Source organism: Poecilia latipinna, unplaced genomic scaffold (assembly GCF_001443285.1).
Source record: "Poecilia latipinna isolate Pla-1442-1.1 unplaced genomic scaffold, P_latipinna-1.0 Scaffold543, whole genome shotgun sequence".
In the NCBI taxonomy this organism is placed as follows: domain Eukaryota; kingdom Metazoa; phylum Chordata; class Actinopteri; order Cyprinodontiformes; family Poeciliidae; genus Poecilia; species Poecilia latipinna.
This window is the reverse complement of record NW_015113159.1, coordinates 221,219-233,902: the sequence shown is the minus strand read 5'-3', so window position 1 is coordinate 233,902 and position 12,684 is coordinate 221,219. Positions and strand designations below refer to the sequence as shown.

The window sequence follows — 12,684 nt, the reverse complement described above, 5'->3', positions numbered from 1 at the left end:
GCTCCGATTGAATAATAAAACGCCTCTTTTTTAAAATAAAGCCTTACCTGATAAAGTTAATTGCCATATAATTTCAAGATAGTATCTATACTATAATTTCGGCTATGATCATATTTACTTTACTGATTTAGGAAGTAAGTTTGAGGCACAATGTCTTTATTTGTGTTCTTCAGCGGACTCCGCTTCGGAGTTACGCAGTTTACGTACGTAACTCCGTACGTCAGAGCACTTCCTGGTTGCTGCTGCAGCTGGAAATGGCGGAGCTGAAAGAGGCGGTCGCTTCTCAGCAGCACCAGGAGGACAGAGGCATCAAACGTCAGTAAAACTGCGCCATTTTACCTTTTGTGCGCTTATTTTGCGGAGAAAAGGCGCGCTTTAAATGAATGCTTTAGACGCTGTTTTTGCTGCGCGGTGAATTTAGGAGGAATCTGAGTTTTTAAGTGCGCAGCGGGACGAGGGCCTCAGCGCGGAGCTCCGCCACTGGGCCTAAACAGTCAACAACAGGAGGGACGGAGGCTGGAGGCGCAGAGCCGGACGGCCAGCAGCGGATCTGCAGCTGCAGGCGTCAGTGAAGCGCTTTCCCCAGGATCAAATCAAATATTATTATTATTATTATTATTATTATTATTATTATTATTATTATTTAATGCGAGGCGGTCTCACCACGGAGCTGCGCTGCAGGACCGCAGAGCCGCTGCGCTGAAAAGTGCGCACCTTTTCCAATTTACGCACAAAAACTTGACAAACCGAACTGGAGGGACTGATGGTAGAAAAATAAATCTGTGTTTTCCCAGTTTAATCCATATATTCGTTGGTTGGCATGAAATTCTGATATTAAAAAACAAAGTTGTGCATTAATTATTGCAATTCTAAGATATAAACAACCTTTTTTATTGTATTTACTAACTTTATTTCGCTGCTGCAGCAACAGGTGGGGGAGGGGTTTGTTAATCTCTGCTTTCCTCTTATTGTTCAGTTTTAGACCATAAACTGTTATATGTCATAGTTCCATGATAAAAATCTTAACATTCAACATTTAACAGGTCCATTCAGCTGAGAGTTTCTCATTCAGATTTTATTTTTAAAATATGATGACCTGGTATTTCTGTTTTATAAATTTTTTATTTTAATTTCTCCCGTCTGGATGTAAAGGTGATGAAGACACCGGAGAGGAAGACTCTGCCGGCTCGGCCCCCGCTGCAGGGCAGAGCGACGCTGCGGCTGACGGCGACTCCAAGCCTTCAACCACGACCCCTGGTAAGTCAGCCAACCGTCTGGTGTCACCGACTGGCTGGGAGCGCTGCAGACGCAGGACATAACGGAGTGTTGGGGTTTCCTCCTGCCTGCAGACAGACACATCTCCATCCAGACCAAACTGGAAGGACTGGAGATGCTGGTGGACCTTAATGGTGGTGAGTTCAGGTCCTCAGGAATTTCTCTGCCTTTCTTCTTCTTTTTATTCTCTATGGAGGAAAAAAACATGTGGATGTGGATAAAATTATTATTAGAAGTTGACTAAAATTACATAAGAATCATAAAAGGGGTTAAATTTAAAGTTTAATAGAGAAAATGATGCTGAAATAATCACGTTCAGGCTCTAACTCAAGAATTAAAGGGGCAGCGTTATGTGTTTTCCAGGCACTTGGCAAGTCAAGTCACTATGTTACCTTCAGTTTTTATGAAAACGCTATATATATCAAAAATGGCTTAAAAGAAATGTTACTTCCTGATTTAACACCTTGAAACTGGGCCTCTGTCTCTTATAATGAGCTCAGCAGTTCCAGCAGCTGTTTGCTAATTGCTGCTGGCTAGTCTGAAGGAGCTGAGTCGGGGAGGAGCTTTGCCTCGAAGGCGGGGCTAGGTCCACCCAGGTGTTTACCACAGCTGAATGGTTGCCATGGAGATCAAAGGATTTCTGAAACATGCTTGTTTCTAATGAGGGAAAAACTTTCTGACATGATGGAAACCTGAAAAAATGCTAATTTCTTCAAATCTAAACATATTTTATAAAATGCGGATGAAGAATAATTTTTCCAGCTGAATCCGGATGGTTTGTTCGTGTCTGTCCTCCAGCGGGCCGGAAGTCCTGCCCTCTGTGTCCGGAGGAGAAGTTTAAAGCGTGCTACAGCCACAAGCTGCGCCGGCACCTGCAGAACCTCCACTGGAAGGTCTATGTGGAGTTCAAAGGTAGGACAGCAGAGAGACGCAGCCCGGCAGCTTCAGCCTGATGCTGACCTTTGACCTCCGTCTCCCTGCAGGAAGCAGGATGTGCATCTGCCACCTGGCCTGCAGGAACCCCAAACCCAGCCTGAGCGGAGACCAGGTGAGGCGTTTCCCTCCACTCGTCGTCAGGATGGACGGTAGAACCATTTAAACTGGCGCTGGGACGCCATTTTCATTTCTAATCATGTTAATTGCAGGGTGTGTATTAATCAGTTTAATTTTAATAATCAAAATAAGCAACACTTCCAGTCAAAAAACATTTTGCTGCTAAATTATTGAATAAACATCCAATTAAACAAAATATTTACAGTTCAGCTCTCCAGGTTCTTGGCCTTCAGAGCAAAGTGTTTCAGGAAGTTCTGATCCAGTTTGTTTAGGGACATTTGACCTAAACAAACTGGATCCAGAATGAAAGATATCAGCAGATTGAAGGTCACATAAAAACCTGCCCAGCAAACAGAAGCACGTTTTTTTATCTGTATAACAAACTTTAAGAGAAACGTCATTCTGTTCGCTGATGACAGCGATCTAAAACACAACTTCAATAGAAAAATGCCACCAAACTTTGAGAAGTCCCTGAAGCGGACTGGGTTCTGTCCGTCTCCAGGTGTCGGGTCGACACATGGCCCACTTCCACTGCGTGGTGTGTTCGGTCACCATCGCCCGGAAGACGGACATGATCAGCCACCTGAAGCGCCACTTCAACAAGGGAGAGACGGAGGCCAGTTACCCCGGCGGCTCAGACGCTCAGATGGACGAGCCCGGTGAGCGCCGCCGTCACAGCGAGCCTGACGGAGGCGGACGCTTCGCTCACGATCCCGTTTCTCATCCGCAGCGCCTTCGGGTCAGGCCTACGAGATCCTGAAGGAGCTGGGGACCAACGTCCAGCTGCTGCCGAACCACAGCACCCCGATGAAGAGCGACACGTACTTCAACCGGAAGATGAAGACCAACAGGTGGAGACGGGTGACGCCGCGTCTGTTTCTGAGTGAAAAGCATCGGCTGAAGCTGAAGCTGCGTGTTTGTGTTGCAGGCAGCTGGTGTTCTGTTCGCTCGCGGTTCTGGCCGAGGAGAGGAACCCGCTGGAGTGTCTGGATGCTTTTGGAGCCACAGGTGAGACGAGATGAAACAGAAAAACGCTGATCTGGACAGAGACCAGCAGTTAACACTTTTAACAAACTCTCACACCACGAACTTAAAAATGTCCCACAATGACAAAATCTTTACTTATACAACAGGAAATGAAGCTACTAGTTACTTAACCCTCATTGATGGGTAGGATAGACCTGCCTTTGTTCTGAGAAACTGAAGATTTGTCCTGCAGACATGAATCCTCTCTTCATCTAAGCATTCCTGCTGTTTTTCCTTCCACTGATATCTTCAGCTTTTCCTTTGAGTGAGCCGGTCTTAAGCCACTTATCCATTATTATTTTTAAACACAACAATACATGCAGTACCTTGTGGACCAGTAGGGGGCGCCTGCAGCCCACAGCCTGACGTCCAGCAAACTGTCTTCATGTGAAGAATCAATCATTAGGGTCAGTGCTGTGAGGAAGAGGTCCTCTGTTTTTGGTTTGATGATCAGAGTAAATCAAAAACTGTTTTCAAATGATTATTTTATTCATTAAAGGAAAATGGATCATCCAAACCAAACTGAGCTTAGATGGAAAAAGTACCTGAAAACTGGCAGCATCAGCTGTTTGTGATAACTGGGAATAAGTCTTTTACTTTGGAGGAACGGTGACTCTTTCTGTGTTCCAGAACTTATTTAATTCAGCCACTTTGGAGAGTTTTCAGGTCAGACTGTTCAGCTCCATTTCATTTATTTCTACAGCGCCGTTTCACAACAAATGTCTGGAGGCACTTTACGAAAACCCTCATTTCAATCCAATCACACATCAGTGCATCAACGTCAGTTTATTATTCAAATTAGTTCAAAAAGTTTCTATGGAAACCCGGCAGAGCATCGAGTCGTTACCTGGCAGCATTCACTCCTCCTGGACCAGCAGGGGGCGCCAGCAAGCCGTCGTACGGCGCATGCATGCAGCGACAGTGGAGAGGAAAACCTTATGATGACTTTCTGAAGGCAGGTTTCAGAAAGAGCAGGAGCTTCTTAAAGAGACAGAGGCCCAAGTTCAAGACATTAAAACAGGAAGTCAAAATTCTTTTAAGTCAAATAGCATTTTTATAAAAACTGAAGGAAACATGGTTGCTAAAGGGCCTGAAAAACAAAAGCTACGGCCCCTTTAATACACCGCACTGTAAAACAGGCCGGTGTCCGGCTCTGTGCTGCTCGGTGGAACGAGGTTCTGGAGTAAATGACCTTTGGGTCGGAGTACGGAGGAGTAACTGAGTGGGTTCTGCTGCTCCTCAGGCATCATGGGCCTCCAGTGGGCCAAACACCTGCGTAGCACCGTCAGAGTGACCATAACAGACATCAGCGACACCTGCGTCAAAATGATCAGAGAGAACTGCCAGCTGAACAACATCCGGGCCGACGGCGGCTCCCGAGGGCCGCGGGGCCCCGACAGGGCCGGCTGCGAGCCGGAGACGGCCCCCGTCGCCACAGTGGAGGTCGCCAAGATGGACGCTAATGTCATCATGCATCTGCGGCCGTTTGACTACATGTAGGTTGACCTTTAAACCCATCCTGAAGTGTCTGATGTCAGTCGTAAAATGCTCTGACCTTTAACCTTCCAGCCACCTGGATCCTTTCGGCACGGCCGTGAACTACCTGGATGCTGCCTTCAGAAACGTCCGGAACCTCGGCATCATCTCTGTGACGTCCACGGACACGGGCTCGCTCTACGCCAAGTCGCCCAACGTCACGCTGCGCCACTACGGCTGCCACATCGTACGCACCGAGTACTACAAAGAGCTGGCAGCCCGCATGGTGGTCGCCACGGTAGCCAGGTAGGCCGCCCTGCTCAGGCCTAACGCTCAACGCAGATCAATCCAACTACCTGTGCTGACCTAAAAGCCTCTCAGAGTTCACAGCAGCCGTTATGCATCGACACGCAGGGGGCAACAAACAGCGAAAGATGAGGTTTCCATGGCAGCAGACAGCAACAACAGTTTAACATTTTTAATCTTCCTGGTGTTGCGTTGTGTTTCTCGCCCACGTGTTCATGTCTAAGTGTACTCGGTCACAAATTCACATAACGAATTTCGCCAGTCGCTCGTCTGGATGAGGACCAGCGACTTTCGCCTCATCGCTCAAGTTCCACAGGAAATAAGTGGAGAGTTTCTAATTTAACGTTTAAAACAAAATGGCTTCCTTTAAACCTTTCTGAATATAAAAACCTGGAAAACCGAGAATCTTTAGACACGTTTGAGTTAATAAAACATTTAGGCGGTTTTTGATATGGGCTGTATGGGCAGTGGCCCGGGGTGGCATCAGAAAGGGGCGGCAGGATGACGTATCGTTTCCTTCTGCTTGCTTGAGTCGTGGAGTAAGTTTCCCTTTGCTGCTGTTCTGGGAGACTTTACCTGTTTTCTGCTGTGAAATCAGATAATTGGATTTTAATTGGTCGGAGTGCGGCAGGAAGGTCCAACACCGCTGCCTGCAAATTTATATTTCCAGTTTACAAAATTAGACATAGTGATTAATGACAGCGCTGCAGTGTGATTAATCTGACCATAATTTAAATGGACTGTTGTTCTTAATGAAGACTTTAAGCCGTTCAGTGAGTTGTTCCTGTGACGTCCTGCAGGGCGGCGGCGCGCTGTAACAAAGGCATCGAGGTTCTGCTGGCCGTGGCTGTGGAGCACTTTGTGCTGGTGGTGGTGAGGGTCCTCAGGGGCCCGACCCAAGCAGACGAGTCGGCCAAGAAGCTCCGCAAACTGGTCCACTGCCAGTGGTGCGAGGAGAGAGTGTTCCTGAAACTGGGCAACATGGTGGACGGTGAGCTGCGTTCAAACTGTCGACGACTCGCTGCTGCACACCTTAAATCAGATAAATGAAACTCTGACGCTTCACCTTTTGCTCCAAATAGAAAATTATTGTTTTATCTCAGTTCAGTCAAAAAGGAGTTGGATATAATTGTGCAGAAAACGAGCATCGTTCAGATGTAGCTGCTGTTGGAAAAATGTTGTTAAATTGATATTTATATGTGTAAAATACATTTTTCCTCATAACCTGCTGTTAGTAAAATATATTTAGTTTTTGTTAAGCTTGCTTCGTAAAAGTTAGTTCTTCTTATTCAGTCCAGCTAAATTTACTCTGATTGTCTTAGATTATGTTAGCTTGTTCTAATCTATCTTATCTTAGAATCTAAGCTGACAGATCTATGCTAATGGAGAAATGATCTACACCAGGAGGAAATGAAGCCGTTTCATTCCAGTGTTTTCTACCTGTGGCTCATCTAGAAACTGCAGGACAGCAGAGGACTGGAGTTTGACACCCTGATTAGTGGCACAAACATTTGTCCCCGTCTTTCTCTAACGGGGATCAGTTTACAATCAGATCACAAGCTGTGCCTGCTAGCTTGTTTTAACTTGGTCCATCTTTAAGGGAAACTTAGCTTAATTAATTTTAGCTTATATTATTGACTTGATTTCTTTGATTAGTTTGATTTTTGTGTTGTTTAGTTTCCTTTATTAGCATCTGGAGCAGAGTTTCTCCACCCTGCTCCTCAGCCTCCCTGTCCTCCATGTTTCAGGTGTTTCTCTTCTGACACACCTGGATTGTATCTCTGGGTGATGAACAGGATCTGCAGCTCCTGATGGTCCTGCAGAGCAGGAGGCCTGAGGACCAGGGTGGAGAAACACTGATCTAGAGTATCATAGCTTAGCTCAGTGACTAGCATTACCATAGCATCGTTTAAGTTAGATTCACTTTAACTTCAGTGTTTGTGTAGCTTAGCTTTTTTTAAGCTTAGCTTAAAAAAGTTTTTGTTTCTAATTTTGCTTCATCTTAACCTAACTTCTTGGAATATGTTGGTTTTGTTTGTTTAGTGAAACTTTATTGGCACATTGTCATGTGGCGTCTCATTTATTTTATTTTAGCTTAGTGTAATTAGCTTAGACTCATTTAGCTGGATTTAGCTTAGAGTAAATGATTTTAGATGATGTTAATATGTAATCTTTGCTTTTCCCAGACAATTTTTGCTGCATTAGGAGGAAACTAACTTTGACCTGCAGGATAAATTCTGTTTTAACTCCTTTTCTTCAGACACCGTTCCCTGTAACTGTCATGGAAGTCTGCCTGGAAAGACGGCGGTGCAGCTGGGACCTCTGTGGTAAAAATCGAGGACTATAAATTAAAACTGAAAGCTTCTTTCTAAGTATAACCCGGCTGTGTTTGCAGGGCCGGGCCTCTGTTCAACACCGGCTTCCTGAGGAGGATGCTGTCTGCCGCCGTGCAGCACAGCATGGACGACATCCAGCCGCTCGTCAAAACGCTCATCTGCGAGTCCGAGTGCACCACGCTCAAGTCGCTGGTGCACGGGTCGTCAGTGCTCAGTAACCAGGGTAACCGCCTCAGCTCCGACGCCGCCTGCTGCACCTGCAGCATAAAACGCTGAATGTTGTGTTTGTGCTGCAGTGGAGTGTGGAGTCGTCATCAAGACGCTGCAGAGCGGAGAGGATGGAGGTCCAGCTGATCAGGCCGGTCAGTTTCTCTGCTTTTAACTCCGTCTGCACAGGAAGCAGCAGCTGTAACCTAAACGGCAGTGGTTCTGTTTGTCCTGTAGAGGGCAGTGTTGGAGAATTTACAGCTAAATGTTTTCCTGCAAACTAAAAGTTTCAGGGTTTTTACCAAAACTCTGCATGATGCATGCTGACTCAGTGAAACTTCTGCAATCATAACTCAGACTGCTGAACATTAATCGTTCAGTTTTTATTTTTTTTAGTTTGGACAACCATCTTAAATTCAGTGAATAATAATAATAATCATGTAAATAATATTTCTAACACATAACTGTGAATAAGAAACAACATTGAATATCTGTACAGGATTGACCTTCTGTTTAAAATACCTCTACAGTCAGGATGGGTTTTATTTCCCCAAAAAATCACTTTTTAAAAATAGTTCTAACAAAATTTTCCACATTTTCTGCTTTTTATTTGGCCAAATATGTAGAGATTTGTTTCCTTTTTAAACAGTCACCAGAATACAAAATATTTATGTATAAAATCCCACAGTATGTTTTGTGCATCAAATAAAAATGTAAAATAATTTTGCCAACAAGAAAACAGATAAAAATGAAAAACTGCTGTGGTTCAACAGAACATCAGGTTTATAAGATGTTAAAGTTTTTCCTTTGCAGTTTTTAAGAACTCAAACATTATGTGCAAAACTAAGAATCTTGTTTTAATATAAGAGGAAATCTTTATATTTAAAAGCTCAATCATAAAATACTGGATAAAGTAAAAGCTTGTGCTCATTTGTTCATCGTTTCTGTCCGTCTCATCGCCACCGAGGTGAAAACCGCCTCAGCGTTTCTCTTTCACTTCATGTTGGACATTAAAGTTCAGCCAAATCTGCAGCAGCAACTTCAAACGAGGCGATTCAGTTTCTGTGAATCTGCTGAGCTGAACTTTGGTTTTCTGCAAATGAAACAACTTGAAACAATCTGACTCCTTCTCACAATCCAGCATTGTTCTCTGACTGGAGTCAATGTGTCTCTTCCTGCAGAAAAAGCTTCAACATTTCATGACTCGGCTGAACCGATCGCTCAGGTTTACTCTGAACATCTGCAGTCCTCCAACACTTAGAGCGCTTTCATCTGGAAAGTTTCTAATCTTTTCATTTAGAATCTATTTTTACATTTCGCTTTGATCTTAGCTGAGATATCCAGCTCTTTTCCAGCTGCACATTTCTTTAGTTAACTCTAGTCGTCTTTAGTTAACTCTAGTCGTCTTTAGTTAACTAGTCGTCTTTAGTTAACTCTAGTCGTCTTTAGTTAACTAGTCGTCTTTAGTTAAGTTTGTTGGTAACAAGCCGTTTCATCCATGCAGTGATTCTTAAGCCTGTTTAAGTTTAACAGGTTCAGTCCTACAGCAGTTTAATACTTAGATTTCAGTTAAGTTTTATTTTACCAATTTGTAATCATGTACTGTCATGTTAAATTCATGTAAATTATACTTATTTCATTTTATTTATTTCAACAGGTTTTTAAAACAATCAGGACAGGAGGAAAATAACCAGAACAAATAATTAGCTTAGCGTTTCTCTTTTGTTTGAAATTTAATCCGACATCTTTTCTCATTTTAATATTACTTACAATAATTGTCAGAAATTTGTAATAAAACCATGTTCAGATATTCTTATGCTTGTTCAATATGCTGTGTTAAAGAACCAACAAATTATATTACATGAATAAAATCACAAACTATAATAAAAAAGGCAAGAAAATCTACAGACCCAAAATAAGAAAAACAATAATAATAATGACAGAATAATTATCAAGTCTTTGCCAATGTGCAACTATAAATCCCTCATAATCTGAGTTATGTAACAGTAAGATAATAATAATATTCTAATAATGGGAATGTAGATGAGTGGCAGCATAATGTTTGTGTTCCTGCAGGGAAAAGGAAAAGCGGGGAGGATTGTGGGAACGTTGTGAAGAAGCTGAAGCCGGACGCGTCTCTGGATCATCCTGCCTTCTACTACAGCATCCACCGGCACAGCATCCGCCGCATGAACATGCCCAAGTGAGTCCGGCGCCGGGCCGACGGGACGCTGCTGCTTTTCACTCCATTGAAAACCCAGCCGGCTCGTTTCAGAACCCGACCCGGTCCCGCCCATCTGACGGTTCTGCTGCTCTGCCTTCACAGGTTGAACAAGTTCCTGCAGTACCTGACGGAGGCCGGCTTCAGGGTGAGCCGGACCCACTTCGACCCGACCGGGGTCCGGACCGACGCCACGCTGCAGCAGTTTAAGTCCGTCCTCACCAAGTACAGCGTACCGACCGGAACCAACACCGGCGCCGGCCAGAGCACCGCGAGCTCCGAGAAGGCGGTCTGAGCCGGGGACGCCGCTCGGCTCCCTGACCCGGTCCTGACCCGGTCCTGACCCGGTTCTAACTGCACTGATGGACCTTTATTAGAGCACAAACTGATGAGAATCTATTTAATTTACCTAAAAACAGTATTTTAATCGTTTCTCCTTTTTACCTTAATTTGTCTCTTTAGATCCAGAATAAAAATCTTTTCTGAAAATAATTTTTTTGCAGCTGTTTCATACGGAGCCTCCAGGGAACATGGGAAAAATTATTTTTCTTTTGCGTTCCCTCGCAATAATCTACTGATCAGTTCATGCGCCATGACTGATACCGTCAGTCTTTCTTACGGGCCGCCGTACTTCCTGTCTTAATATAAGATTATGTAAAGGTTTCTCCGTGAATGTTAATATCTCGTTGTGAAATATGACATTTTATCTCTTTTTCTTTAGCACCACAAACCTGATATAAACAGAAACTTTCCATAAATGGGAAAGAAATAAAAATACATCATAATTTCTGAGTTATCGCGGTTAATCAGGCATCTGATTGTCTGGTTTAAAGTGCTGCTTTCAGTGCCGTCAGCCTGAACAGACATAAACATGCAGTAAATAAATCGATTTTCAATCAGTTTTTTTTGCACCAAAGCGTTAATAATAATAAACACGTTTTCACTGAGGCTCTATAAGAGCAATATGAATGAAATAAGTAATTATCGATATGACAGGAGCAGCAGCTTTGACACCTGGTGGTGGGCGTGTCGATGTGGGCGTGACGTCACCAGGTATGAATGGGACGGTGACGCTGCGTGTGTTTGAGGAGGCGGGTGGTCGGTCCTCACAAAGGTTGGAGCATGATGATCTAAATGGAATAAATCGATAATTGTGACAGAACAAAGGCTTGTTGATTGATACAGATGAGATTCCGTGAGATCCTACATTTCCCACAATGCAACCTGCCCGTTAGTGAACCTGCTTTGTTTTTCTCTGCAGGGATTTTATTAATGTGTCTGAGAACAGATTAAGTTTATGATCTGTAGTTTTAAGTTATCAGGTTTAGTTGAAAATATTTAACAATATTATCATTTATCACAATTACTGGGACAATTTATCGTCCCGTAAAATGATCGTGTCAGAAACAGGCAAGTTTCAGCTGTTCCTCCATTTAACGCTAATATAAACTAACCAATCACAAGCTTTCAAACCTATGACATCATCAGCTGGGAATTCCCAAACTGTTCAAAGCCTCCTGTATGTAAACTTCTGGATTTAAGGATGATGATGAAGGCTGGGCTGGATTATTTTATATTCCGGGATTATAATTTTGTTTCTGGTTGTTGAATTTTATTTAGATGAAAAATTTAGATGATAAACCTGCGGTGACCATCAGGAACCTGCAGGTTTGAAAAGGAAAACTGGTTTTCTGCGTCCCTGAACGATCCTCCAGGAGGAGGAGGAGGAGGAGCAGTAGCAGAAAGAGGAGGAGGAGCAGGATGAAGAGCAGGAGGAGGAGACACCCTCCTCTTCCTCTCCGCAGAGCCGCTGATCCAGTTCGCACCTGCGGCCCGAGTCTACCTGTGGATCCGGCAGCAGCAGCAGCAGCATGGGGGTCTCCGCGTCCAGCCTGCTGGATGAAGCCAAGTCCGCCTACATCAGAGGTAAGACCCGGGGGCCGCGGACTCTCACCGGGCGCAGGGGAACCTGGACCGGCCTGCACTAAGAACAAAGTTCTGGTCTGCGCGGATCGGTGAAATCAGAGCACTGGATCAGAGTAAACCTGCCGCTGGTTTTCATCCAGAGGGACCGGCTCGGTTCTGGTTCTGCTTCGTGTTTTTCCACGGAGGAACTTCCCGAACCGTGCGGGTCTGCTGCGGTGATCTGCGGGAAGCATCGGGTGGCTCTGGGCGTGTCTGCGGTGACGGCAGGCTTAATGTGCTGATTACCTGAGCCGCAGGTGCAGGAACAGCTGGTGTTCCGGTTCGGATCAGGCTGGGTTTACTGGGAGAACCTCAGCAGGAGTTCGGAGGTTCCGCGGTCCATTCTGGCGGTTCTGCTGCAGAGAAATAATTTGACCCAGTTCAGTCATTCTTCTCACGGTTCGGAGTTTTTTTCTGACTTATTCAGTGAAAAAGGATCATTTCTGTGGAGAAAATGTTCAGGAGAGAAACGGACTTCCTTTATGGAGGGAGGACTGGTTCTGGTTCTGGTTCAGGTCTAGTTCAGGTCTAGTTCTGGTTCAGGTCTGGTTCAGGTCTGGTTCAGGTCTAGTTCTAGTTCAGGTTCTGGTTTCTGGTTCTGATTCTGGTTCAGTTTCTGATTCTGGTTCAGGTTCAGGTTTAGTTCTGGTTCAGGTTCTGGTTCTTTTTCAGGTTCAGATCTGGTTCTGGTTCCGGTCTGGTTCAGGTCTGGTTCTGGTTCGGGTCAGGTTCTAATCTGGTTCTGGTTCTGGTTCTGGTCTGGTTCGGGTCAGGTTCTGGTCAGGTTCTGGTTCTGGTTCTGGCCTGGTTCGGGTCAGG

General features: G+C 44.6%; 2 protein-coding genes across 2 annotated transcripts in view; both read left to right on the top strand.

The window, feature by feature from the left end:
• The first annotated feature begins 209 nt into the window (after positions 1-209).
• trmt1l (tRNA methyltransferase 1-like) lies at positions 210-10,392 on the top strand. The gene is made up of 16 exons (XM_015041233.1): positions 210-315; positions 1,153-1,257; positions 1,350-1,412; positions 2,074-2,187; positions 2,259-2,323; positions 2,831-2,987; positions 3,059-3,179; positions 3,257-3,336; positions 4,598-4,850; positions 4,924-5,136; positions 5,937-6,127; positions 7,397-7,463; positions 7,532-7,695; positions 7,769-7,834; positions 9,756-9,882; positions 10,006-10,392. The coding sequence occupies exons 1-16, from the start codon at positions 255-257 to the stop codon at positions 10,193-10,195; spliced, it is 2,037 nt and encodes a 678-aa protein (XP_014896719.1). The 5' UTR covers positions 210-254; the 3' UTR covers positions 10,196-10,392.
• Positions 10,393-11,536: 1,144 nt separating this feature from the next.
• Positions 11,537-12,684, top strand: part of niban1a (niban apoptosis regulator 1a) — a 28,180-nt gene continuing 27,032 nt past the window's right edge. The window contains exons 1-2 of the mRNA XM_015041232.1: positions 11,537-11,635; positions 11,673-11,826. Coding sequence (XP_014896718.1) covers positions 11,772-11,826 — 55 coding nt within the window. The 5' untranslated portion in view covers positions 11,537-11,635; positions 11,673-11,771. The remainder of the gene's footprint in view (positions 11,636-11,672; positions 11,827-12,684) is intronic.

Coding starts and splice junctions, on each gene's coding strand:
- trmt1l (XM_015041233.1), top strand. CDS start 255: ATGGCGGAGCTGAAAGAGGCGGTCGCTTCTCAGCAGCACCAGGAGGAC. Junction 316..1,152: donor GGAGGACAGAGGCATCAAAC/GTCAGTAAAACT, acceptor CTGGATGTAAAG/GTGATGAAGACACCGGAGAG. Junction 6,128..7,396: donor ACTGGGCAACATGGTGGACG/GTGAGCTGCGTT, acceptor CCTTTTCTTCAG/ACACCGTTCCCTGTAACTGT.